General features: G+C 48.1%; 1 protein-coding gene across 1 annotated transcript in view; it reads left to right on the top strand.

Annotated features, from left to right (window-relative positions):
• The window catches only part of LOC116373372 (vacuolar protein sorting-associated protein 13B), a gene marked incomplete at its 5' end in the record, with an annotated part of 130,288 nt that overhangs the window by 23,154 nt on the left and 80,986 nt on the right, over nucleotides 1-26,148 (top strand). Inside the window, 6 exons of the mRNA XM_031821907.1 lie at nucleotides 3,516-3,638; nucleotides 4,476-4,613; nucleotides 6,096-6,183; nucleotides 17,959-18,159; nucleotides 22,602-22,771; nucleotides 23,000-23,194. Of these exons, the coding sequence (XP_031677767.1) occupies nucleotides 3,516-3,638; nucleotides 4,476-4,613; nucleotides 6,096-6,183; nucleotides 17,959-18,159; nucleotides 22,602-22,771; nucleotides 23,000-23,194 (915 nt within the window). The remainder of the gene's footprint in view (nucleotides 1-3,515; nucleotides 3,639-4,475; nucleotides 4,614-6,095; nucleotides 6,184-17,958; nucleotides 18,160-22,601; nucleotides 22,772-22,999; nucleotides 23,195-26,148) is intronic.

Genomic DNA, 26,148 nt, shown 5'->3' on the forward strand with positions numbered 1-26,148 from the left:
TACCCTGGTATATAACAGACTATCGTATACATTACCCTGGTATATAACAGACTATCATATACATTACCCTGGTATATAACACACTGTAATATCATATACATTACCCTGGTATATAACAGACTATCATATACATTACCCTGGTATATAACAGACTATCATATACATTACCCTGGTATATACCAGACTGTACTATCATATACATTACCCTGGTATATAACAGACTATCATATACATTACCCTGGTATATAACAGACTATCATATACATTACCCTGGTATATAACAGACTATCGTATACATTACCCTGGTATATACCAGACTGTAATATCATATACATTACCCTGGTATATAACAGACTATCATATACATTACCCTGATATATAACAGACTGTACTATCATATACATTACCCTGGTATATAACAGACTATCATATACATTACCCTGGTATATAACAGACTGTACTATCATATACATTACCCTGGTATTTAACAGACTATCATATACATTACCCTGGTATATAACATACTATCATATACATTACCATGGTATATAACAGACTATCATATACATTACCCTGGTATATAACAGACTGCACTATACATTACCATGGTATATAACAGACTATCATATACATTACCCTGGTATATAACAGACTGTAATATCATATACATTACCCTGGTATTTAACAGACTATCATATACATTACCCTGGTATATAACAGACTATCATATACATTACCCTGGTATATAACAGACTGTCATATACATTACCCTGGTATATAACAGACTATCGTATACATTACCCTGGTATATAACAGACTATCATATACATTACCCTGGTATATAACACACTGTAATATCATATACATTACCCTGGTATATAACAGACTGTAATATCATATACATTACCCTGGTATATAACAGACTATCATATACATTACCCTGGTATATAACATACTATCATATACATTACCCTGGTATATAGCAGACTATCATATACATTACCCTGGTATATAACAGACTGCACTATACATTACCCTGGTATATAACAGACTGTAATATCATATACATTACCCTGGTATATAACAGACTGTACTATCATATACAGTACCCTGGTATATAACAGACTATCATATACATTACCCTGGTATATAACAGACTATCATATACATTACCCTGGTATATAACAGACTGCACTATACATTACCCTGATATATAACAGACTGTAATATCATATACATTACCCTGGTATATAACAGACTATCATATACATTACCCTGGTATATAACAGACTATCATATACATTACCCTGGTATATAACAGACTGTAATATCATATACATTACCCTGGTATATAACAGACTATCATATACATTACCCTGGTATATAACAGACTATCATATACATTACCCTGATATATAACAGACTGTAATCTCATCCCTCACTGTGACTACACTATAACAGACTGTAATCTCATCCCTCACTGTGACTACACTATTACAGACTGTAATCTCGTCCCTCACTGTGACTACACTATAACAGACTGTAATCTCATCCCTCACTGTGACTACACTATTACAGACTGTAATCTCATCCCTCACTGCGACTACACTATAACAGACTGTAATCTCATCCCTCACTATAACAGACTGTAATCTCATCCCTCACTATAACAGACTGTAATCTCATCCCTCACTATAACAGACTGTAATCTCATCCCTCACTATAACAGACTGTAATCTCATCCCTCAATATAACAGACTGTAATCTCATCCCTCACTATAACAGACTGTAATCTCATCCCTCACTATAACAAACTGTAATCTCATCCTCTGACCGTTCAGCTGTCGGGTCCTTTATAAGCCTATGTGATTATTCATCACATTTAAAGAGAGGCAGACACTCTTGGACCGAGGGGTGTTTTTAATTCTCTCTCTCTCAGTACGTTCATGAACTCTCTCTCCGGGCCACTCATCTAATCCAGGGGAATTCACAGCTCAGGACCAGACCTCGGCCCAGATCCTTGATCCCTGTTCCCCTCGGCGTTAAAGATATTTTTATACCTTATTCTCTGGGATACTGATTTCCTGGGTCTCTGGCCGGTCTCCCAAAGTAATGGAACAGATAGGGGGGTGGGGAATGGTTAAATGGGGAACGAGGAGGAGGAGGAGGAGGGCCGGGGAGGCAGGGAGAGGAGAGGAGAATGGTTAAACAGGGAACGAGGAGGAGGAGGAGGAGGAGGAGGGCCGAGGAAGCAGGGAGAGGAGAATGGTTAAACAGGGAACGAGGAGGAGGAGGAGGAGGGCTGTGGAAGCAGGGAGAGGAGAGGAGAATGGTTAAACAGGGAACGAGGAGGAGGAGGAAGAGGGCCGTGGAAGCAGGGAGAGGAGAGGAGAATGGTTAAACAGGGAAGGAGGAGGAGGAGGAGGAGGAGGAGGGCCGTGGAAGCAGGGTGAGGAGAGGAGAATGGTTAAACAGGGAACGAGGAGGAGGAGGAGGAGGAGGGCCGAGGAAGCAGGGAGAGGAGAGGGGAATGGTTAAACAGGGAACGAGGAGGAGGAGGAGGAGGAGGAGGGCCGAGGAAGCAGGGAGAGGAGAGGGGAATGGTTAAACAGGGAACGAGGAGGAGGAGGAGGAGGAGGGCCGTGGAAGCAGGGAGAGGAGAGGAGAATGGTTAAACAGGGAACGAGGAGGAGGAGGAGGAGGAGGAGGAGGGCCGTGGAAGCAGGGAGAGGAGAGGAGAATGGTTAAACAGGGAACGAGGAGGAGGAGGAGGAGGAGGAGGAGGGCCGTGGAAGCAGGGAGAGGAGAGGAGAATTAAACAGGGAACGAGGAGGAGGAGGAGGAGGAGGAGGAGGAGGGCCGTGGAAGCAGGGAGAGGAGAGGAGAATTAAACAGGGAAAGCAGGGCTTGTAATTATTCAAACATAAGGTTTTATTGGTGTGGTTCGGGTGAACCCACGGTAAGCAAGGCGAACCACACTTAGGATTTCCTCCTAAATGGCACTCTATTCCCTGTTTATTGCACTACTTTTGACCCAAACCCCTATGGCCCTATGGGCTCTGGTTAAAAATAGTGCGCTATATAGGGAATAGGGTGCCATTTGAGCCAGCTGGCGGTTCCAGACTGCTACAGCAGATTGAGAGTGGTGGCCTTCATCTGTCCCAGGTCTTTTATAAAGACATAATGACGTTGTAACTTCACCGACACCACAGAGTAACACCGCCACACTCTAATCACAGTCAAAGAGCCTTGTTCCTGATCGGCCAATGATACGGGCTCTTAAACCGTGTACCGCAGGTGCTTTCATTCCTTTCTGTGAGTGAAAGCCGTTAATTATGGCCTGTTTTGAGACCGCGCTTCTCCACTGTAGGGAAGGTTCCTCAGTCTGTCTCCATTTTCCCCGGGAGCCCAGTGGTCTGATCACTCTCTGAAGCTCTCCAAACTTCCTCTCCTCTCTTCCTCACCTCTCCTCCTCTCCTCTCTTCCTCCTCCTCACCTCTCCTCCTCTCCTCTAGGTGCTGATGATGGGGGAACCCTTCTTCGACTGTCAGATTGGCATCGTGGGCGTCCGGGCGCTCTGCCTGAAAGGCATCATGGGAGTGCGGGACTTTGAGGAGAACTTGAACAGACTGGAGGAGGTAAAGAACTAGGCTGATCTTCCTCAACTCTCCTTCCTCAAACCTCCTCTCCTTCCTCAAACCTCCTCTCCTTCCTCCTTCTTCAACCCTCCTCTCCTTCCTCCCTTCCTCAACCATCCTCGCCTTCCTCACCCTCCTCTCCTCTCCTTCCTCACCCTCCTCTTCTTCCTCACCCTCCTCTCCTTCCTCAACCCTCCTCTCCTTCCTCAACCCTCCTCTTCTTCCTCACCCTCCTCTCCTTCCTCAACCCTCCTCTCTTTCCTCAACCCTCCTCTCCTTCCTCAACCCTCCTTCCCTTCCTCAACCATCCTCTCCTTCCTCCCCCTCCTCTCCCTCCTCACCTTCCTCACCCTCCTCTCCTTCCTCACCCTCCTCTCCTTCCTCCCCTCCTCTCCCTCCTCACCTTCCTCACCCTCCTCTCCTTCCTCACCCTCCTCTCCTTCCTCAAACCTCCTCTCCTTCCTCACCTTCCTCTCCTTCCTCACCCTCCTCTCCTTCTTCCCTTCCTCACCATCCTCTCCTTCCTCACCCTCCTCACCATCCTCTCCTTCCTCACCCTCCTCTCCTTCCTCAACCCTCCTCTTCTTCCTCAAGCTTCCTGCCCTTCCTCTCCTCTCCTTCCTCTCCCTCCTCTCCCTCCTCTCCCTCCTCACCCTCCTTCTTCCCTTCCTCAACCATCCTCTCCTTCCTCTCCTCTCCTTCCTCTCCTGTAACCTTTACCTCAAACTAACATCTCTTACAGTGAACCTGCAGTGTGGTTTGATTGTTGGTTAAAACTATGACTGTGTCAGTATGTTTCTATACTGTGATTGATTGTCTGTCCTCTCCTCCTCCCAGGATGCAGTGTTCTTCAGCTGTGGAGAGAGTCTGAGCAGTAAAGGCATGACCTACCTGACCAACTCCCTGTTCGACTACCGCTCTCCAGAGAACAACGGGGTCAGAGCAGAGTTCATCCTGGATGCCACCAATCACAAGGTCAGAACTCACACAGGCCTTATAGTGCACAATTATTATCATGGTATTTACACATGACTGACATCTCCTTTATACTGTATCTGACCTACAGTCTTTACATTAAATATCAACCTGTTAGTCTTCATCTACCTGTTAGTCCTCATCAACCTGTTAGTCCTCATCTACCTGTTAGTCCTCATCGACCTGTTAGTCCTCATCTACCTGTTAGTCCTCATCGACCTGTTAGTCCTCATCACCATGTTAGTCCTCATCGACCTGTTAGTCCTCATTGACCTGTTAGTCCTCATCGACCTGTTAGTCCTCATCGACCTGTTAGTCCTCATTGACCTGTTAGTCCTCCTCAACCTGTTAGTCCTCATCAACCTGTTAGTCCTCATCAACCTGTTAGTCCTCATCAACCTGTTAGGGGAAGCTGTCCTCATCACCCTGTTAGTCCTCATCACCCTGTTAGTCCTCATCTACCTGTTAGTCCTCATCAACCTGTTAGTCCTCATCGACCTGTTAGTCCTCAACAACATGTTAGTCCTCATCGACCTGTTAGTCCTCAACAACATGTTAGTCCTCATCTACCTGTTAGTCCTCAACAACCTGTTAGTCCTCATCGACCTGTTAGTCCTCAACAACATGTTAGTCCTCATCTACCTGTTAGTCCTCAACAACCTGTTAGGGGAAGCTGTCCTCATCAACCTGTTAGTCCTCATCTACCTGTTAGTCCTCATCAACCTGTTAGTCCTCATCAACCTGTTAGTCCTCATCAACCTGTTAGTCCTCATCAACCTGTTAGTCCTCATCTACCTGTTAGTCCTCATCAACCTGTTAGTCCTCATCAACCTGTTAGTCCTCATCTACCTGTTAGTCCTCATCTACCTGTTAGTCCTCATCAACCTGTTAGTCCTCATCAACCTGTTAGTCCTCATCTACCTGTTAGTCCTCATCAACCTGTTAGTCCTCATCGACCTGTTAGTCCTCATCAACCTGTTAGTCCTCATCGACCTGTTAGTCCTCATTGACCTGTTCGTCCTCATCACCCTGTTAGTCCTCATCTACCTGTTAGTCCTCATCTACCTGTTAGTCCTCATCAACCTGTTAGTCCTCATCTACCTGTTAGTCCTCATCTACCTGTTAGTCATCATCAACCTGTTAGTCCTCATCTACCTGTTAGTCCTCATCAACCTGTTACTCCTCATCGACCTGTTAGTCCTCATCGACCTGTTTAGCCCTATGCTGACCCCCCCCCCTGTCTCTTCAGGCCTGTTTAGCCCTATGCTGACCCCCCCTCCCCCCTCTCTGTCCTGTTGTCTCTTCAGGCCTGTTTAGCCCTATGCTGACCCCCCCTGTCTCTTCAGGCCTGTTTAGCCCTATGCTGACCCCCCCCTGTCTCTTCAGGCCTGTTTAGCCCTATGCTGACCCCCCCCCCCCCCCCTGTCTCTTCAGGCCTGTTTAACCCTATGCTGACCTCCTGTCCTGGTCTGTGTTTGACAGGAGACCTACACAGAGATATCAGGCATGCAGCGCTTTGGGGCCTTCTACATGGATTACCTCTACACAGTGGAGACCAGCAGCACCAAGGGTAGTGTCTCATTCCTCAGACCACACACAGTCTCTCTCTCCCTCTCTCTGTCTGTGTCTCCCTCTCTCTCTGTCTCTCTCTCTCTGTCTCTCTCTGTCTCTCTCTGTCTCTCTCTCCCTCTCTCTGTCTGTGTCTCCCTCTCTCTCTGTCTCTCTCCGTCTCTCTCTCTCTCTCTCTCTCTCTCTCTCTCTCTCTCCCTCTCCCTCTCCCCCTCCCTCTCCCTCTCTCTCTCTCTCTCTCTCTCTCTCTCTCTCTCTCTCTCTCTCTCACCCCATCCTCACCTGGAGGGGATCTGTCACTGTGTTTAGTATGGGACTGACTCGTATTTGACTTTCTCTCCCCGTGAGGCTTGTTCCCCCTGTATTTTACCCGTAGCTCTTCAGACAGTAAATACTCTCTCTGTACCACACAGCTAATTACATGTCAGTCTGACTGACTGGGGCTTTTACATTCTTCTGATTCCTCTTCTCTCAGTGAAAGACTTTTTCTCTCAGTGAAAGACTGTTTCTCTCAGTGAAAGACTGTTTCTCTCAGCGAAAGACTGTTTCTCTCAGCGAAAGACTGTTTCTCTCAGTGAAAGACTGTTTCTCTCAGTGAAAGACTGTTTCTCTCAGTGAAAGACTGTTTCTCTCAGTGAAAGACTGTTTCTCTCAGTGAAAGACTGTTTCTCTCAGTGAAAGACTGTTTCTCTCAGCGAAAGACTGTTTCTCTCAGTGAAAGACTGTTTCTCTCAGTGAAAGACTGTTTCTCTCAGCGAAAGACTGTTTCTCTCAGTGAAAGACTGTTTCTCTCAGACTGTTTCTCTCAGACTGTTTCTCTCAGACTGTTTCTCTCAGACTGTTTCTCTCAGTGAAAGACTGTTTCTCTCAGTGAAAGACTGTTTCTCTCAGTGAAAGACTGTTTCGACTGTTTCTCTCGGTGAACGACTGTTTCTCTCGGTGAACGACTGTTTCTCTCGGTGAACGGCTGTTTCTCTCGGTGAGCGACTGTTTCTCTCGGTGAAAGACTGTTTCTCTCAGTGAACGACTGTTTCTCTCGGTGAACGACTGTTTCTCTCGGTGAACGACTGTTTCTCTCGGTGAACGACTGTTTCTCTCGGTGAACGACTGTTTCTCTCGGTGAACGACTGTTTCTCTCGGTGAAAGACTGTTTCTCTCGGTGAAAGACTGTTTCTCTCAGTGAAAGACTGTTTCTCTCGGTGAAAGACTGTTTCTCTCGGTGAAAGACTGTTTCTCTCGGTGAAAGACTGTTTCTCTCGTGAACGACTGTTTCTCTCAGTGAACGACTGTTTCTCTCGGTGAAAGACTGTTTCTCTCGGTGAACGACTGTTTCTCTCGGTGAAAGACTGTTTCTCTCAGTGAAAGACTGAAGGTCCCATCAACAGGATGAAGAGTCCCCTCTATCAGTTAAAATCAAAACATCCACCTTGTATCATCTGTAGTAGTGAAGGATTTTTAAAACCCACGTTTTTTAGAAAAATATGCTTTAAAAGTCAACCCAAATGATCTCAGGTAAAACAGGAAGTTGGAGCACAAGGTGTAGACCCACAGAAACACTGACCCACAGTAACACTGACCCACAGCAACACTGACCCACAGTAACACTGACCCACAGTAACACTGACCCATAGTAACATTGACCCACAGTAACATTGACCCACAGTAACACTGACCCACAGTAACACTGACCCATAGTAACATTGACCCACAGTAACACTGACCCACAGTAACATTGACCCACAGTAACACTGACCCACAGTAACACTGACCCACAGTAACATTGACCCACAGTAACATTGACCCACAGTAACACTGACCCACAGTAACACTGACCCAGAACTGACCCACAGTAACATTGACCCACAGTAACATTGACCCACAGTAACACTGACCCACAGTAACATTGACCCACAGTAACATTGACCCACAGTAACATTGACCCACAGTAACACTGACCCACAGTAACACTGACCCACAGTAACATTGACCCACAGTAACACTGACCCACAGTAACACTGACCCACAGTAACACTGACCCACAGTAACACTGACCCACAGTAACATTGACCCACAGTAACATTGACCCACAGTAACATTGACCCACAGTAACACTGACCCACAGTAACACTGACCCACAGTAACATTGACCCACAGTAACACTGACCCACAGTAACATTGACCCACAGTAACATTGACCCACAGTAACATTGACCCACAGTAACACTGACCCACAGTAACATTGACCCACAGTAACATTGACCCACAGTAACACTGACCCACAGTAACATTGACCCAAAGTAACATTGACCCACAGTAACACTGACCCACAGTAACATTGACCCACAGTAACATTGACCCACAGTAACACTGACCCACAGTAACACTGACCCACAGTAACATTGACCCACAGTAACATTGACCCACAGTAACACTGACCCACAGTAACACTGACCCACAGTAACACTGACCCACAGTAACATTGACCCACAGTAACATTGACCCACAGTAACATTGACCCACAGTAACACTGACCCACAGTAACACTGACCCACAGTAACATTGACCCACAGTAACACTGACCCACAGTAACACTGACCCACAGTAACATTGACCCACAGTAACATTGACCCACAGTAACATTGACCCACAGTAACACTGACCCACAGTAACACTGACCCACAGTAACATTGACCCACAGTAACACTGACCCACAGTAACACTGACCCACAGTAACACTGACCCACAGTAACATTGACCCACAGTAACATTGACCCACAGTAACATTGACCCACAGTAACACTGACCCACAGTAACATTGACCCACAGTAACACTGACCCACAGTAACACTGACCCACAGTAACACTGACCCACAGTAACATTGACCCACAGTAACACTGACCCATAGTAACACTGACCCACAGTAACACTGACCCACAGTAACATTGACCCACAGTAACATTGACCCACAGTAACATTGACCCACAGTAACACTGACCCACAGTAACACTGACCCACAGTAACACTGACCCACAGTAACACTGACCCACAGTAACATTGACCCACAGTAACACTGACCCACAGTAACACTGACCCACAGTAACACTGACCCACAGTAACACTGACCCACAGTAACACTGACCCACAGTAACATTGACCCACAGTAACACTGACCCACAGTAACACTGACCCACAGTAACATTGACCCACAGTAACATTGACCCATAGTAACACTGATCCACAGTAACATTGACCCACAGTAACACTGACCCACAGTAACACTGACCCACAGTAACACTGGCCCACAGTAACATTGACCCATAGTAACATTGACCCATAGTAACATTGACCCACAGTAACACTGACCCACAGTAACACTGACCCACAGTAACACTGACCCACAGTAACACTGACCTACAGTAACATTGACCCACAGTAACACTGACCCACAGTAACACTGACCCACAGTAACACTGACCCACAGTAACACTGACCCACAGTAACATTGACCCACAGTAACACTGACCCACAGTAACACTGACCCACAGTAACACTGACCCACAGTAACATTGATTCAGTTAATGAAGCTGAGCTCTTTAATCAATATGGGGACGATATACAGTCATGGCTAAAACTGAAGGTCACCCCTGATACCATCCACTGTATCTTGCCTATGTTGCTCTGTACCATCACTCATTCATATATCCTTATGTACATATTCTTTATCCCCTTACACTGTGTATAAGACAGTAGTTTTTTTTGGAATTGTTAGCTAGATTACTTGTTGGTTATTACTGCATTGTCGGAACTAGAAGCACAAGCATTTCGCTACACTCGCATTAACATCTGCTAACCATGTGTATGTGCCCAATACATTTGATGTGATTTTTGACAGTTGTTTGTACATATTAGGACGGGTGGATATGTAATCTTCACCTCGACACTATTGACAGATATAAGGTAACCTAATTTAACAAAATGACACTGAATGACTATACTTTACAATCATTTATTCATTAAAAGTCAACAGAAATGCAATTCCATAGTGGGGTTTAAATAAGTGCACCTCTAGATTCAATAGCTGGTGTTTCAACCCCTTTGGCTGAAAGAACTTCCTGTAGACGTTTGTAGAAACCCACTCTGCCCACTCTTCTTCACTGATTCAACTCTGTCGTTTGTAGAAACTGTCTCTTACATCGACTGGGAGGAGTGATGTCTGCCCACTCTTCTTCACTGATTCAACTCTGTCGTTTGTAGAAACTGTCTCTTACATCGACTGGGAGGAGTGATGTCTGCCCACTCTTCTTCACTGATTCAACTCTGTCGTTTGTAGAAACTGTCTCTTACATCGACTGGGAGGAGTGATGTCTGCCCACTCTTCTTCACTGATTCAACTCTGTCGTTTGTAGAAACTGTCTCTTACATCGACTGGGAGGAGTGATGTCTGCCACTCTTCTTCACTGATTCAACTCTGTCGTTTGTAGAAACTGTCTCTTACATCGACTGGGAGGAGTGATGTCTGCCCACTCTTCTTCACAGGATTGAGTTCTGACTCAGTTCCATACCCCTCCATTTGGACAGGATTGGGATCTATAGACCTACAGAAGGTCACCCTGTCTGTTGGTTTATAGACCATGATACTACTATAGACCTACAGAAGGTCACCCTGTCTAATGGTTTATAGACCATGATACTACTATAGACCTATAGGTCACCCTGTCTGGTGGTTTATAGACCATGATACTACTATAGACCTATAGAAGGTCACCCTGTCTGTTGGTTTATAGACCATGATACTACTATAGACCTACAGAAGGTCACCCTGTCTGTTGGTCTATAGACCATGATACTACTATAGACCTACAGAAGGTCATCCTGTCTAATGTTGGTTTATAGACCATGATACTACTATAGACCTACAGAAGGTCACCCTGTCTGTTGGTTTATAGACCATAATACTACTATAGACCTACAGAAGGTCACCCTGTCTGTTGGTTTATAGACCATGATACTACTATAGACCTATAGAAGGTCACCCTGTCTAATGGTTTATAGACCATGATACTACTATAGACCTATAGAAGGTCATCCTGTCTGTTGGTTTATAGACCATGATACTACTATAGACCTATAGAAGGTCATCCTGTATGTTGGTTTATAGACCATGATACTACTATAGACCTACAGAAGGTCACCCTGTCTAATGTTGGTTTATAGACCATGATACTACTATAGACCTACAGAAGGTCACCCTGTCTGTTGGTTTATAGACCGTGATACTACTATAGACCTATAGAAGGTCAGCCTGTCTGTTGGTTTATAGACCATGATACTACTATAGACCTACAGAAGGTCACCCTGTCTGTTGGTTTATAGACCATGATACTACTATAGACCTACAGAAGGTCACCCTGTCTGTTGGTTTATAGACCATGATACTACTATAGACCTACAGAAGGTCATCCTGTCTAATGTTGGTTTATAGACCATGATACTACTATAGACCTACAGAAGGTCACCCTGTCTGTTGGTTTATAGACCATGATACTACTATAGACCTACAGAAGGTCACCCTGTCTGTTGGTTTATAGACCATGATACTACTATAGACCTATAGAAGGTCACCCTGTCTAATGGTTTATAGACCATGATACTACTATAGACCTATAGAAGGTCATCCTGTCTGTTGGTTTATAGACCATGATACTACTATAGACCTATAGAAGGTCATCCTGTCTCTTGGTTTATAGACCATGATACTACTATAGACCTACAGAAGGTCACCCTGTCTAATGTTGGTTTATAGACCATGATACTACTATAGACCTACAGAAGGTCATCCTGTCTGTTGGTTTATAGACCATGATACTACTATAGACCTACAGAAGGTCACCCTGTCTGTTGGTTTATAGACCATGATACTACTATAGACCTACAGAAGGTCACCCTGTCTGTTGGTTTATAGACCATGATACTACTATAGACCTATAGAAGGTCACCCTGTCTAATGTTGGTTTATAGACCATGATACTACTATAGACCTACAGAAGATCACCCTGTCTGTTGGTTTATAGACCATGATACTACTATAGACCTATAGAAGGTCACCCTGTTTAATGTTGGTTTATAGACCATGATACTACTATAGACCTACAGAAGTTCACCCTGTCTGTTGGTTTATAGACCATGATACCACTATAGACCTATAGTAGGTCATCCTGTCTAATGTTGGTTTATAGACCATGATACTACTATAGACCTTCAGAAGGTCACCCTGTCTGTTGGTCTATAGACCATGATACTACTATAGACCTACAGAAGGTCACCCTGTCTGTTGGTCTATAGACCATGATACTACTATAGACCTACAGAAGGTCACCCTGTCTGTTGGTCTATAGACCATGATACTACTATAGACCTATAGAAGGTCACCCTGTCTAATGTTGGTTTATAGACCATGATACTACTATAGACCTATAGAAGGTCACCCTGTCTAATGTTGGTTTATAGACCATGATACTACTATAGACCTACAGAAGGTCACCCTGTCTGTTGGTTTATAGACCATGATACTACTATAGACCTATAGAAGGTCAGCCTGTCTAATGTTGGTTTATAGACCATGATACTACTATAGACCTATAGAAGGTCACCCTGTCTGTTGGTTTATAGACCATGATACTACTATAGACCTACAGAAGGTCACCCTGTCTGTTGGTTTATAGACCATGATACCACTATAGACCTATAGAAGGTCATCCTGTCTAATGTTGGTTTATAGACCATGATACTACTATAGACCTTCAGAAGGTCACCCTGTCTAATGTTGGTTTATAGACCATGATACTGTCTCTCTCTGTCCCCCCCTGTCTCCCTCTGCCCCCCCCTCCTGTCTCCCTCTGTCCCCCCCTGTCTCCCTCTATCCCCCCCTGTCTCTCTCTGTCCCCCCCGTCTCCCTCTGCCCCCCCCTCCCGTCTCTCTCTGTTCCCTCCCGTCTCTCTCTGTTCCCCCCCTGTCTCCCTCTATCCCCCCCTGTCTCTCTCTGTCCCCCCGTCTCTCTCTGTCCCCCCCCTGTCTCTCTCTGTCCTCCCCCCTGTCTCTCTCTGTCCCCCCCCCCCCTCCTGTCTCTCTCTGTCCCCCCCTGTCTCTCTCTGTCCCCCCCTCCTGTCTCTCTCTGTCCCCCCCCCCCCTGTCTCTCTCTGTCCCCCCCCCCCCCACCCCGTCTCTCTGTCCCCCCCCTACCCCGTCTCTCTCTCCCCCCCTCCTGCAGCCAGCCCCTGGGTTGTAGTTTCCCCTCCTGTCTCTCTGTCCCCCCCCCCACCCCGTCTCTCTCTCCCCCCCCCTACCCCGTCTCTCTCTCCCCCCCTCCTGCAGCCAGCCCCTGGGTTGTAGTTTCCCCTCCTGTCTCTCTGTCCCCCCCCCACCCCGTCTCTCTCTCCCCCCCTCCTGCAGCCAGCCCCTGGGTTGTAGTTTCCCCTCCTGTCTCTCTGTCCCCCCCCCCACCCCGTCTCTCTCTCTCCCCCCCTCCTGCAGCCAGCCCCTGGGTTGTAGTTTCCCCTCCTGTCTCTCTGTCCCCCCCCCACCCCGTCTCTCTCTCCCCCCCCCTCCTGCAGCCAGCCCCTGGGTTGTAGTTTCCCCTCCTGTCTCTCTGTCCCCCCCCCACCCCGTCTCTCTCTCTCCCCCCCCCTCCTGCAGCCAGCCCCTGGGTTGTAGTTTCCCCTCCTGTCTCTCTGTCCCCCCCCCACCCCGTCTCTCTCTCCCCCCCTCCTGCAGCCAGCCCCTGGGTTGTAGTTTCCCCTCCTGTCTCTCTGTCCCCCCCCCACCCCGTCTCTCTCTCCCCCCCTCCTGCAGCCAGCCCCTGGGTTGTAGTTTCCCCTCCTGTCTCTCTGTCCCCCCCCCCCACCCCGTCTCTCTGTCCCCCCCTCCTGCAGCCAGCCCCTGGGTTGTAGTTTCCCCTCCTGTCTCTCTGTCCCCCCCTCCTGTCTCTCTCTGTCCCCCCCCCCACCCCGTCTCTCTGTCCCCCCCCCCCACCCCGTCTCTCTCTCCCCCCCCTCCTGCAGCCAGCCCCTGGGTTGTAGTTTCCCCTCCTGTCTCTCTGTCCCCCCCCACCCCGTCTCTCTCTCCCCCCCCTCCTGCAGCCAGCCCCTGGGTTGTAGTTTCCCCTCCTGTCTCTCTGTCCCCCCCCCCACCCCGTCTCTCTCTCCCCCCCCTCCTGCAGCCAGCCCCTGGGTTGTAGTTTCCCCTCCTGTCTCTCTGTCCCCCCCCACCCCGTCTCTCTCTCCCCCCCCTCCTGCAGCCAGCCCCTGGGTTGTAGTTTCCCCTCCTGTCAGCTCAGATAATCCTCTAAATTAAACTAAACATTGATAGTGTCAGTGTGGACTGTCAGACCCGTTGTGATGTGTGGATAAGTGTCATGGTGTCAGGGGGTGGATTAGAGTTGGGTTCATCAATGTGTAATACTTTCCTATCGGTGTTCAGCCTCCGGTGATGAGACCATCCGGTGTCAACCGATCAGATTAGTCACCGACCGTTGCCACAGAACTAGCCTAAACTTTTTAGGTTAAAACGGAACTCGATCCTGTTTTTCCGAAGTCATCGCAAGTTTTCGCAGACTCGCTATTGACTTCACAGAGAAGTAATGTGATGGTTTTGGGAGGGAGGAATGGGAGATGGTTGTAATTCTTTAAATCCCAGCTAATTTCATCACTCTCCGTCCTTCATCTGATCTAACTGCTGCCACATGGTGTATATTAGTCCTCATCCGCCACAGCCAATAGCAACGCAGACAGGGGAGAGGAAGTGACACGTTTAATCTCCAAAATCAAACAGGAATTTGAACCCCCGATTCATTCAGTGGAACAGGAATTCATGTCTGGCCCTGTGAACCCTCTGAGCACATCCCAAATGGCACCCTATTCCCTATGTAGTGCACTACTTTAGACCAGGACCAAATGGCACCCTGTTCCCTATGTAGTGCACTACTTTAGACCAGGACCAAATGGCACCCTGTTCCCTATGTAGTGCACTACTTTAGACCAGGACCAAATGGCACCCTGTTCCCTACGTAGTGCACTACTTTAGATTAGGGCCCAATGGCACCCTGTTCCCTACATAGTGCACTACTTTGACCAGAGGCCTATGGGGAATAGGGTGCCATGGGACAGAGCCTGTGTGTTCTGACGGTGTTCTGCGCAGTGTTCTGTGTGTTCTGACGGTGTTCTGTGTGTTCTGGCAGTGTTCTGTTTATTCTGACAGTGTTCTCTGTGTTCTGACGGTGTTCTGTGTGTTCTGGCAGTGTTCTGTGTGTTCTGGCAGTGTTCTGTGTGTTCTGACGGTGTTCTGTGTGTTCTGGCAGTGTTCTGTTTATTCTGACGGTGTTCTGTGTGTTCTGACGGTGTTCTGTGTGTTCTGACGGTGTTCTGTGTGTTCTGGCAGTGTTCTGTGTGTTCTGACGGTGTTCTGTGTGTTCTGGCAGTGTTCTGTTTATTCTGACGGTGTTCTGTGTGTTCTGACGGTGTTCTGTGTGTAATGAATGTATGTACATCACATGATGAAATAATGTTAGTCTAGTACCCTCTTCTCCTCCGCCCCCTAGTTTTAATGGATCCAGTCTAGTACCCTCTTCACCTCCGCCCCCTAGTTTTAATGGATCCAGTCTAGTACCCTCTTCTCCTCCGCCCCCTAGTTTTAATGGATCCAGTCTAGTACCCTCTTCACCTCCGCCCCCTAGTTTTAATGGATCCAGTCTAGTACCCTCTTCACCTCCGCCCCCTAGTTTTAATGGATCCAGTTTAGTCCCCTCTGCCCCTAGTTTTAATGGATCCAGTCTAGTCCCCTCTTCTCCTCCGCCCCCTAGTTTTAATGGATCCAGTCTAGTCCCCTCTTCACCTCTGCCCCCTAGTTTTAATGGATCCAGTTTAGTCCCCTCTTCTCCTCCGCCCCCTAGTTTTAATGGATCCAGTTTAGTCCCCTCTTCTCCTCCGCCCCCTAGTTTTAATGGATCCAGTTTAGTCCCCTCTTCTCCTCCGCCCCCTAGTTTTAATGGATCCAGTTTAGTCCCCTCTTCTCCTCCGCCCCCTAGTTTTAATGGATCCAGTCTAGTCCCCTCTTCACCTCTGCCCCCTAGTTTTAATGGATCCAGTTTAGTCCCCTCTTCTCCTCCACCCCCTAGTTTTAATGGATCCAGTTTAGTCCCCTCTTCTCCTCCGCCCCCTAGTTTTAATGGATCCATTTTAGTCCCCTCTTCTCCTCCTCCCCCTAGTTTTAATGGATCCAGTTTAGTCCCCTCTGCCCCTAGTTTTAATGGATCCAGTCTAGTCCCCTCTTCACCTCCGCCCCTAGTTTTAATGGATCCAGTTTAGTCCCCTCTTCACCTCCGCCCCCTAGTTTTAATGGATGCAGTTTAGTCCCCTCTTCTCCTCCTCCCCCTAGTTTTAATGGATCCAGTTTAGTCCCCTCTTCTCCTCCGCCCCCTAGTTTTAATGGATCCAGTTTAGTCCCCTCTTCTCCTCCTCCCCCTAGTTTTAATGGATCCAGTTTAGTCCCCTCTTCTCCTCCGCCCCCTAGTTTTAATGGATCCAGTCTAGTCCCCTCTTCTCCTCCGCCCCCTAGTTTTAATGGATCCAGTCTAGTACCCTCTTCACCTCCGCCCCCTAGTTTTAATGGATCCAGTTTACTCCCCTCTTCTCCTCCGCCCCCTAGTTTTAATGGATCCAGTTTAGTCCCCTCTTCACCTCCGCCCCCTAGTTTTAATGGATCCAGTTTAGTCCCCTCTGCCCCTAGTTTTAATGGATCCAGTCTAGTCCCCTCTTCACCTCCGCCCCCTAGTTTTAATGGATCCAGTTTAGTCCCCTCTTCTCCTCCTCCCCCTAGTTTTAATGGATCCAGTTTAGTCCCCTCTTCTCCTCCGCCCCCTAGTTTTAATGGATCCAGTTTAGTCCCCTCTTCACCTCCGCCCCCTAGTTTTAATGGATCCAGTTTAGTCCCCTCTGCCCCTAGTTTTAATGGATCCAGTCTAGTCCCCTCTTCACCTCCGCCCCCTAGTTTTAATGGATCCAGTCTAGTCCCCTCTTCACCTCCGCCCCCTAGTTTTAATGGATCCAGTTTAGTCCCCTCTTCACCTCTTCCCCCTAGTTTTAATGGATCCAGTTTAGTCCCCTCTTCACCTCTGCCCCCTAGTTTTAATGGATCCAGTCTAGTCCCCTCTTCTCCTCCGCCCCTAGTTTTAATGGATCCAGTTTAGTCCCCTCTTCTCCTCCGCCCCCTAGTTTTAATGGATCCAGTTGTATAAGAGAGAGGTGGCTGTAAATCATTCTAACAGTGACCTGCGTGTCATCGGTGAATAATGGGACGGCTGAGTGATAGAATGGACATTTGGAATATACATCACATAGAGGGCCGAGGAGAGAGAGAGAGAGAGTGTGTGTGTGCGCAAACGTGTGTGTAGTGTGTGAGTACGTTCGTGTGTGTGTGTGTGTGTGTGGTTATGACCCTCTGTCTCTCTGTCCCAGTGTGTGTGTGGTTCTGACCATCTGTGTCTCTGTCCCAGTGTGTGTGTGGTTCTGACCCTCTGTGTCTCTGTCCCAGTGTGTGTGTGGTTCTGGCTCTCTGTCTCTCTGTCCCAGTGTGTGTGTGGTTCTGACTCTCTGTCTCTCTGTCCCAGTGTGTGTGTGGTTCTGACCCTCTGTGTCTCTGTCCCAGTGTGTGTGTGGTTCTGACCATCTGTGTCTCTGTCCCAGTGTGTGTGTGGTTCTGACCCTCTGTGTCTCTCTGTCCCAGTGTGTGTAGGGCAGCAGGACTTCACCATGGCGACAGGGCCTAAAGAAGAACCGGTCCCCCCTGTCCAAGAGACGTCTGTCAAGAGGCTGGTGGTCGGACCTCTGGACTTACGGCTCAACAGCAGCGCCGTGCACCGCCTTCTCAAGATGCTGGCCTGCGCCATGGACCACGAGTACCAACCCTACTACAAACCACAACCAGGTAGATACCAACCACAACCAGGTAGATACCAAACACAACCAGGTAGATACCAACCCTACTACCAACCACAACCAGGTAGTTACCAACCACAACCAGGTAGATACTAACCACAACCAGGTAGATACCAACCACAACCAGGTAGATACCAACCACAACCAGGTAGATACCAACCCTACTACAAACCACAACCAGGTAGTTACCAACCACAACCAGGTAGATACCAACACTACTACCAACCACAACCAGGTAGTTACCAACCACAACCAGGTAGATACCAACCACAACCAAGTAGATACCAACCACAACCAGGTAGATACCAACCACAACCAGGTAGATACCAACCCTACTACAAACCACAACCAGGTAGTTACCAACCACAACCAGGTAGATACCAACCCTACTACCAACCACAACCAGGTAGATACCAACCCTACTACAAACCACTACCAGGTAGTTACCAACCACAACCAGGTAGATCACAACCAGGTAGATACCAACCACAACCAGGTAGATACCAACCCTACTACAAACCACTACCAGGTAGATACCAACCCTACTACAAACCACAACCAGGTAGTTACCAACCACAACCAGGTAGATACCAACCCTACTACAAACCACAACCAGGTAGTTACCAACCACAACCAGGTAGATACCAACCACAGCCAGGTAGATACCAACCCTACTACAAACCACAACCAGGTAGTTATCAACCACACCCGGGTAGATACCAACCCTACTACAAACCACAACCAGGTAGATACCAACCCTACTACAAACCACAACCAGGTAGATACCAACCACAACCAGGTAGATACCAACCCTACTACCACCCACAACCAGGTAGATACCAACCCTACTACAAACCACATCCAGGTAGATACCAACCACAACCAGGTAGATACCAACCCTACTACAAACCACAACCAGGTAGTTACCAACCACAACCAGGTAGATACCAACCACATCCAGGTAGATACCAACCCTACTACAAACCACAACCAGGTAGTTACCAACCACAACCAGGTAGATACCAACCACAACCAGGTAGATACCAACCCTACTACAAACCACAGCCAGGTAGTTACCAACCACAACCAGGTAGATACCAACCACAACCAGGTAGATACCAACCCTACTACAAACCACATCCAGGTAGATACCAACCACATCCAGGTAGATACCAACCACAACCAGGTAGATACCAACCACATCCAGGTAGATACCAACCACAACCAGGTAGATACCAACCACAACCAGGTAGATACCAACCCTACTACAAACCACAACCAGGTAGATACCAACCCTATTACAAACCACAACCAGGTAGATACCAACCACAACCAGGTAGATACCAACCCTACTACAAACCACAACCAGGTAGATACCAACCACAACCAGGTAGATACCAACCACAACCAAGTAGATACCATCCCTACTACAAACCACTACCAGGTAGATAGCAACCCTACTACAAACCACTACCAGGTAGATACCAACCCTACAACAAACCACAACCGGGTAGATACCAACCATAACCAGGTAGATACCATCCCTACTACAAACCACAACCATGTAGATCCCAACCACAACCAGGTAGACCCTACTACAAACCACAACCAGGTAGATACCAACCACAACCAGGTAGATACCAACCCTACTACAAACCACAACCAGGTAGATACCAACCCTACTACAAACCACAACCAGGTAGATACCAACCCTACTACAAACCACAACCAGGTAGATACCAACCCTACTACAAACCACAACCAGGTAGATACCAACCCTACTACAAACCACAACCAGGTAGATACCAACCACAACCAGATAGATACCAACCACAACCAGGTAGATACCAACCCTACTACAAACCACAGCCAGGTAGATACCAACCACAACCATGTAGATACCAACCCTACTACAAACCACAACCAGGTAGATACCAACCCTACTACAACCCACTACCAGGTAGATACCAACCCTACTACAAACCACAACCAGGTAAATACCAACCACAACCAGGTAGATACCGACCCTACTACAAGCCACAACCAGGTAGATTACAACCCACAACCAGGTAGATACCAACCCTACTACAAACCACAACCAGGTAGATACCAACCACAACCAGGTAGATACCGACCCTACTACAAACCACAACCAGGTAGATACCGACCCTACTACAAACCACAACCAGGTAGATACCAACCACAACCAGGTAGATACCAACCCTACTACAAACCACAACCAAGTAGATACCAACTCTACTACAAACCACTACCAGGTAGATACCAGCCCTACAACAAACCACAACCAGGTAGATACCAACCACAACCAGGTAGATACCAACCCTACTACAAACCACAGCCAGGTAGATACCGACCCTACTACAAACCACAACCATGTAGATCCCAACCACAACCAGGTAGATACCAACCACATCCAGGTAGATACCAACCACAACCAGGTAGATACCAAGCCTACTATAAACCACAACCAGGTAGATACCAACCACAACCAGGTAGATACCAACCCTACTACAAACCACAACCAGGTAGATACCAACCACAACCAGGCAGATACCAACCCTACTACAAACCACAACCAGGTAGATACCAACCACAACCAGGTAGATACCAACCCTACTACAAACCACGACCAGGTAGATACCAACCCTACTACAAACCACTACCAGGTAGATACCAACCACAACCAGGTAGATACCAACCCTACTACAAACTACATCCAGGTAGATACCAACCACAACCAGTTAGATACCAACCCTACTACAAACCACTACCAGGTAGATACCAACCCTACTACAAACCACAACCAGGTAGATACCAACCACAACCTGGTAGTTACCAACCACAACCAGGTAGATACCAACATCACTGCTATTATAATGTCCTCATAGTGTCCATCTCTCAAGACATCACTGCTATTATAATGTCCTCATAGTGTCCATCTCTCAAGACATCACTGTTATTATAATGTCCCCATAGTGTCCAAGACATCACTGTTATTATAATGTCCCCATAGTGTCCAAGACATCACTGCTATTATAATGTCCCCATAGTGTCCATCAAGACAAGACTTATTATAATGTCCTCAGTGTCCATCTCTCAAGACATCACTGTTATTATAATGTCCCCATAGTGTCCATCAAGACATCACTGCTATTATAATGTCCTCATAGTGTCCATCAAGACAACACTGTTATTATAATGTCCTCATAGTGTCCATCTCTCAAGACATCACTGTTATTATAATGTCCCCATAGTGTCCATCAAGACAACACTGTTATTATAATGTCCCCATAGTGTCCATCAAGACAAGACTTATTATAATGTCCTCATAGTGTCCATCACTCAAGACATCACTGTTATTATAATGTCCCCATAGTGTCCATCAAGACATCACTGGTATTATAATGTCCTCATAGTGTCCATCAAGACAACACTGTTATTATAATGTCCCCATAGTGTCCATCATCACTGTTATTATAATGTCCCCATAGTGTCCATCATCACTGTTATTATAATGTCCCCTAGTCGGATCCTCTGTAATCTGTTTGTGAAGGTCGAAAGGTCAAACCAAACACCTTTGTCGGCCGTGGACTTGGTGCGGCCAGCGGTGACATCATCTGGGGGATTTTTGGAAAGAGAGGTCGTTTTCCAGAGTCAGAGTTCTGTTGAAACCAGAACATCCGTTGCTTTCAATTGTTACAAACATAGAGTAATTAGAGGTCTTCAAAGGATCTGTGTGTGTGTGTGTGTGTGTGTGTGTGTATTCCTGCCCTGTGTGTGTGTGTGTGTGTGTGTGTGTGTGTGTGTGTGTTTATTTCTGCCCTGTGTGTGTGTGTGTGTGTGTGTGTATTCCTGCCCTGTGTGTGTATTCCTGCCCTGTGTGTGTGTGTGTGTGTGTGTGTGTGTGTGTGTATTCCTGCCCTGTGTGTGTGTGTGTGTGTGTGTGTGTGTGTGTGTGTGTGTGTGTATTCCTGCCCTGTGTGTTCTCTCTGTTACAATGCCTTTCAGTTCAGGGAGAGAAGGTGCATGTTAACTAGTGATGCGCTCTGACCCCTGTGCTCTCTGACCCCTGTGCTCTCTGACCCCTGTGCTCTCTGACCCCTCCCTGTCAAGGAGCCCAGGAAGAGGTAGTGGTCCTGGAGGAGTTTATCGTCACCTGACTCACCCTGTTACCTCTCTCTCTGTCTCTCTCTCTCTGTCTCTCTCTCTCTCTCTCTCTGCCTCTCTTTCTCTACTCTCTCTCTCTCTCTCTTTCTCTCTCTCTCTTTCTCTCTCTCTCTTTCTCTCTCTCTACTCCCTCCTCCCCTCTCTCTCTATTCCCTCCTCCCCTCTCTCTACACCCCCTCCCTCTCTCTCCCTATTCCCTCCTCCCCTCTCTCCCTATTCCCTCCTCCCCTCTCTCTCTCTCAGACCCAGTGGAGGTGCCCCGGGCTCCAGCCTCCCAGGAGGAGGTATCAGTGCTGGAGGAGTTTATCCCTACCAGGCTGACCTGCCTCACCCTGCAGAAGGTCACTGTCACCCTCAACATGGCCGAGTTCAACCTCCTACACACACTGATTCCTGTCATCATGGGACAGAAGGTAGACTGGATAATGTCCTCTCCTCTCCTCTCCTCTCCTCTCCTCTCCTCTCCTCTCCTCTCCTCTCCTCTCCTCTCCTCTCCTCTCCTCTCCTCTCCTCTCCTCTCCTCTCCTCTCCTCTCCTCTCCTCTCCTCTCCTCTCCTCTCCTCTCCTCTCCTCTCCTCCTACCATGTAGACCAGGGACTGCCACTGACCCTACACCCCCCTCTCCTCCTCTCTCCCTCCAGGCCCCACCAGGTCCGGTCAGTGTGCCAGTCTTCCAGGCGATGCGGCCTCTGCCGGCCCTCAGGTTCCAGGTGGACAGCGTTAATGTGGAACACTCTGTTCCCATGTTCGCCCCTGAGCTCATCAATACCGTCTCCTCTCTCAGCCAGCCCTCTGATAACCTGCTGCACCACTGTTATACACACTGCTACCTCAAGGTAACACACACACACACACACACACACACACACACACACACACACACACACACACACACACACACACACACACTGCTACCTCAAGGTAACACACACACACACACACACACACTGCTACCTCAAGGTAACACACACACACACACACACACACACTGCTACCTCAAGGTGACACACACACACACACACACACACACTGCTACCTCAAGGTAACACACACACACACACACACACACACACTGCTACCTCAAGGTGACACACAGTCAGCCCAACAGATAGTAAACCCCTGTCCTCCATGTTGTTAGACAGTCAGCCCAACAGACAGTAAACCCCTGTCCTCCATGTTGTTAGACAGTCAGCCCAACAGACAGTAAACCCCTGTCCTCCATGTTGTTAGACAGTCAGCCCAACAGACAGTCAGCCCCTGTCCTCCATGTTGTTAGACAGTCAGTCCCTGTCCTCCATGTTGTTAGACAGTCAGCCCAACAGACAGTCAGCCCCTGTCCTCCATGTTGTTAGACAGTCAGCCCAACAGACAGTAAACCCCTGTCCTCCATGTTGTTAGACAGTCAGCCCAACAGACAGTCAGCCCCTGTCCTCCATGTTGTTAGACAGTCAGCCCAACAAACAGTCAGCCCCTGTCCTCCATGTTGTTAGACAGTCAGCCCAACAGACAGTAAACCCCTGTCCTCCATGTTGTTAGACAGTCAGTCCAACAGACAGTAAACCCCTGTCCTCCATGTTGTTAGACAGTCAGCCCAACAGACAGTAAAACCCCTGTCCTCCATGTTGTTAGACAGTCAGTCCCTGTCCTCCATGTTGTTAGACAGTCAGCCCAACAGACAGTCAGCCCCTGTCCTCCATGTTGTTAGACAGTCAGCCCCACAGACAGTAAACCCCTATCCTCCATGTTGTTAGACAGTCAGCCCAACAGACAGTAAACCCCTGTCCTCCATGTTGTTAGACAGTCAGCCCAACAGACAGTAAACCCCTGTCCTCCATGTTGTTAGACAGTCAGCCCAACAGACAGTAAACCCCTGTCCTCCATGTTGTTAGACAGTCAGCCCAACAGACAGTAAACCCCTGTCCTCCATGTTGTTAGACAGTCAGCCCAACAGATAGTAAACCCCTGTCCTCCATGTTGTTAGACAGTCAGCCCCTGTCCTCCATGTTGTTAGACAGTCAGCCCCTGTCCTCCATGTTGTTAGACAGTCAGCCCCTGTCCTCCATGTTGTTAGACAGTCAGCCCCTGTCCTCCATGTTGTTAGACAGTCAGCCCCTGTCCTCCATGTTGTTAGACAGTCAGCCCAACAGATAGTAAACCCTCCTCAGTCCTTTAGGTGGTTAACGCCAGAGACCTCCGTTTACAGCTCTGTCCCCTCCTTTAGGTGGTTAACGCCAGAGACCTCCGTTTACAGCTCTGTCCTCTCCTTTAGGTGGTTAACGCCAGAGACCTCCGTTTACAGCTCTGTCCTCTCCTTTAGGTGGTTAACGCCAGAGACCTCCGTTTACAGCTCTGTCCTCTCCTTTAGGTGGTTAACGCCAGAGACCTCCGTTTACAGCTCTGTCCTCTCCTTTAGGTGGTTAACGCCAGAGACCTCCTTTTACAGCTCTGTCCTCTCCTTTAGGTGGTTAACGCCAGAGACCTCCGTTTACAGCTCTGTCCTCTCCTTTAGGTGGTTAAAGCCAGAGACCTCCGTTTACAGCTCTGTCCTCTCCTTTAGGTGGTTAACGCCAGAGACCTCCGTTTACAGCTCTGTCCTCTCCTTTAGGTGGTTAACGCCAGAGACCTCCGTTTACAGCTCTGTCCTCTCCTTTAGGTGGTTAACGCCAGAGACCTCCGTTTACAGCTCTGTCCTCTCCTTTAGGTGGTTAACGCCAGAGACCTCCGTTTACAGCTCTGTCCTCTCCTTTAGGTGGTTAACGCCAGAGACCTCCGTTTACAGCTCTGTCCTCTCCTTTAGGTGGTTAACGCCAGAGACCTCCGTTTACAGCTCTGTCCTCTCCTTTAGGTGGTTAACGCCAGAGACCTCCGTTTACAGCTCTGTCCTCTCCTTTAGGTGGTTAACGCCAGAGACCTCCGTTTACAGCTCTGTCCTCTCCTTTAGGTGGTTAACGCCAGAGACCTCCGTTCACAGCTCTGTCCTCTCCTTTAGGTGGTTAACGCCAGAGACCTCCGTTTACAGCTCTGTCCTCTCCTTTAGGTGGTTAACGCCAGAGACCTCCGTTTACAGCTCTGTCCTCTCCTTTAGGTGGTTAACGCCAGAGACCTCCGTTTACAGCTCTGTCCTCTCCTTTAAGTGGTTAACGCCAGAGACCTCCGTTTACAGCTCTGTCCTCTCCTTTAGGTGGTTAACGCCAGAGACCTCCGTTTACAGCTCTGTCCTCTCCTTTAGGTGGTTAACGCCAGAGACCTGCGTTTACAGCTCTGTCCTCTCCTTTAGGTGGTTAACGCCAGAGACCTCCGTTTACAGCTCTGTCCTCTCCTTTAGGTGGTTAACGCCAGAGACCTCCGTTTACAGCTCTGTCCTCTCCTTTAGGTGGTTAACGCCAGAGACTTCCGTTTACAGCTCTGTCCTCTCCTTTAGGTGGTTAACGCCAGAGACCTCCGTTTACAGCTCTGTCCTCTCCTTTAGGTGGTTAACGCCAGAGACCTGCGTTTACAGCTCTGTCCTCTCCTTTAGGTGGTTAACGCCAGAGACCTCCGTTTACAGCTCTGTCCTCTCCTTTAGGTGGTTAACGCCAGAGACCTCCGTTTACAGCTCTGTCCTCTCCTTTAGGTGGTTAACGCCAGAGACTTCCGTTTACAGCTCTGTCCTCTCCTTTAGGTGGTTAACGCCAGAGACCTCTGTTTACAGCTCTGTCCTCTCCTTTAGGTGGTTAACGCCAGAGACCTCCGTTTACAGCTCTGTCCTCTCCTTTAGGTGGTTAACGCCAGAGACCTCCGTTTACAGCTC

Source organism: Oncorhynchus kisutch, unplaced genomic scaffold (genome assembly GCF_002021735.2).
Source record: "Oncorhynchus kisutch isolate 150728-3 unplaced genomic scaffold, Okis_V2 scaffold4031, whole genome shotgun sequence".
Lineage (NCBI taxonomy): Eukaryota > Metazoa > Chordata > Actinopteri > Salmoniformes > Salmonidae > Oncorhynchus > Oncorhynchus kisutch.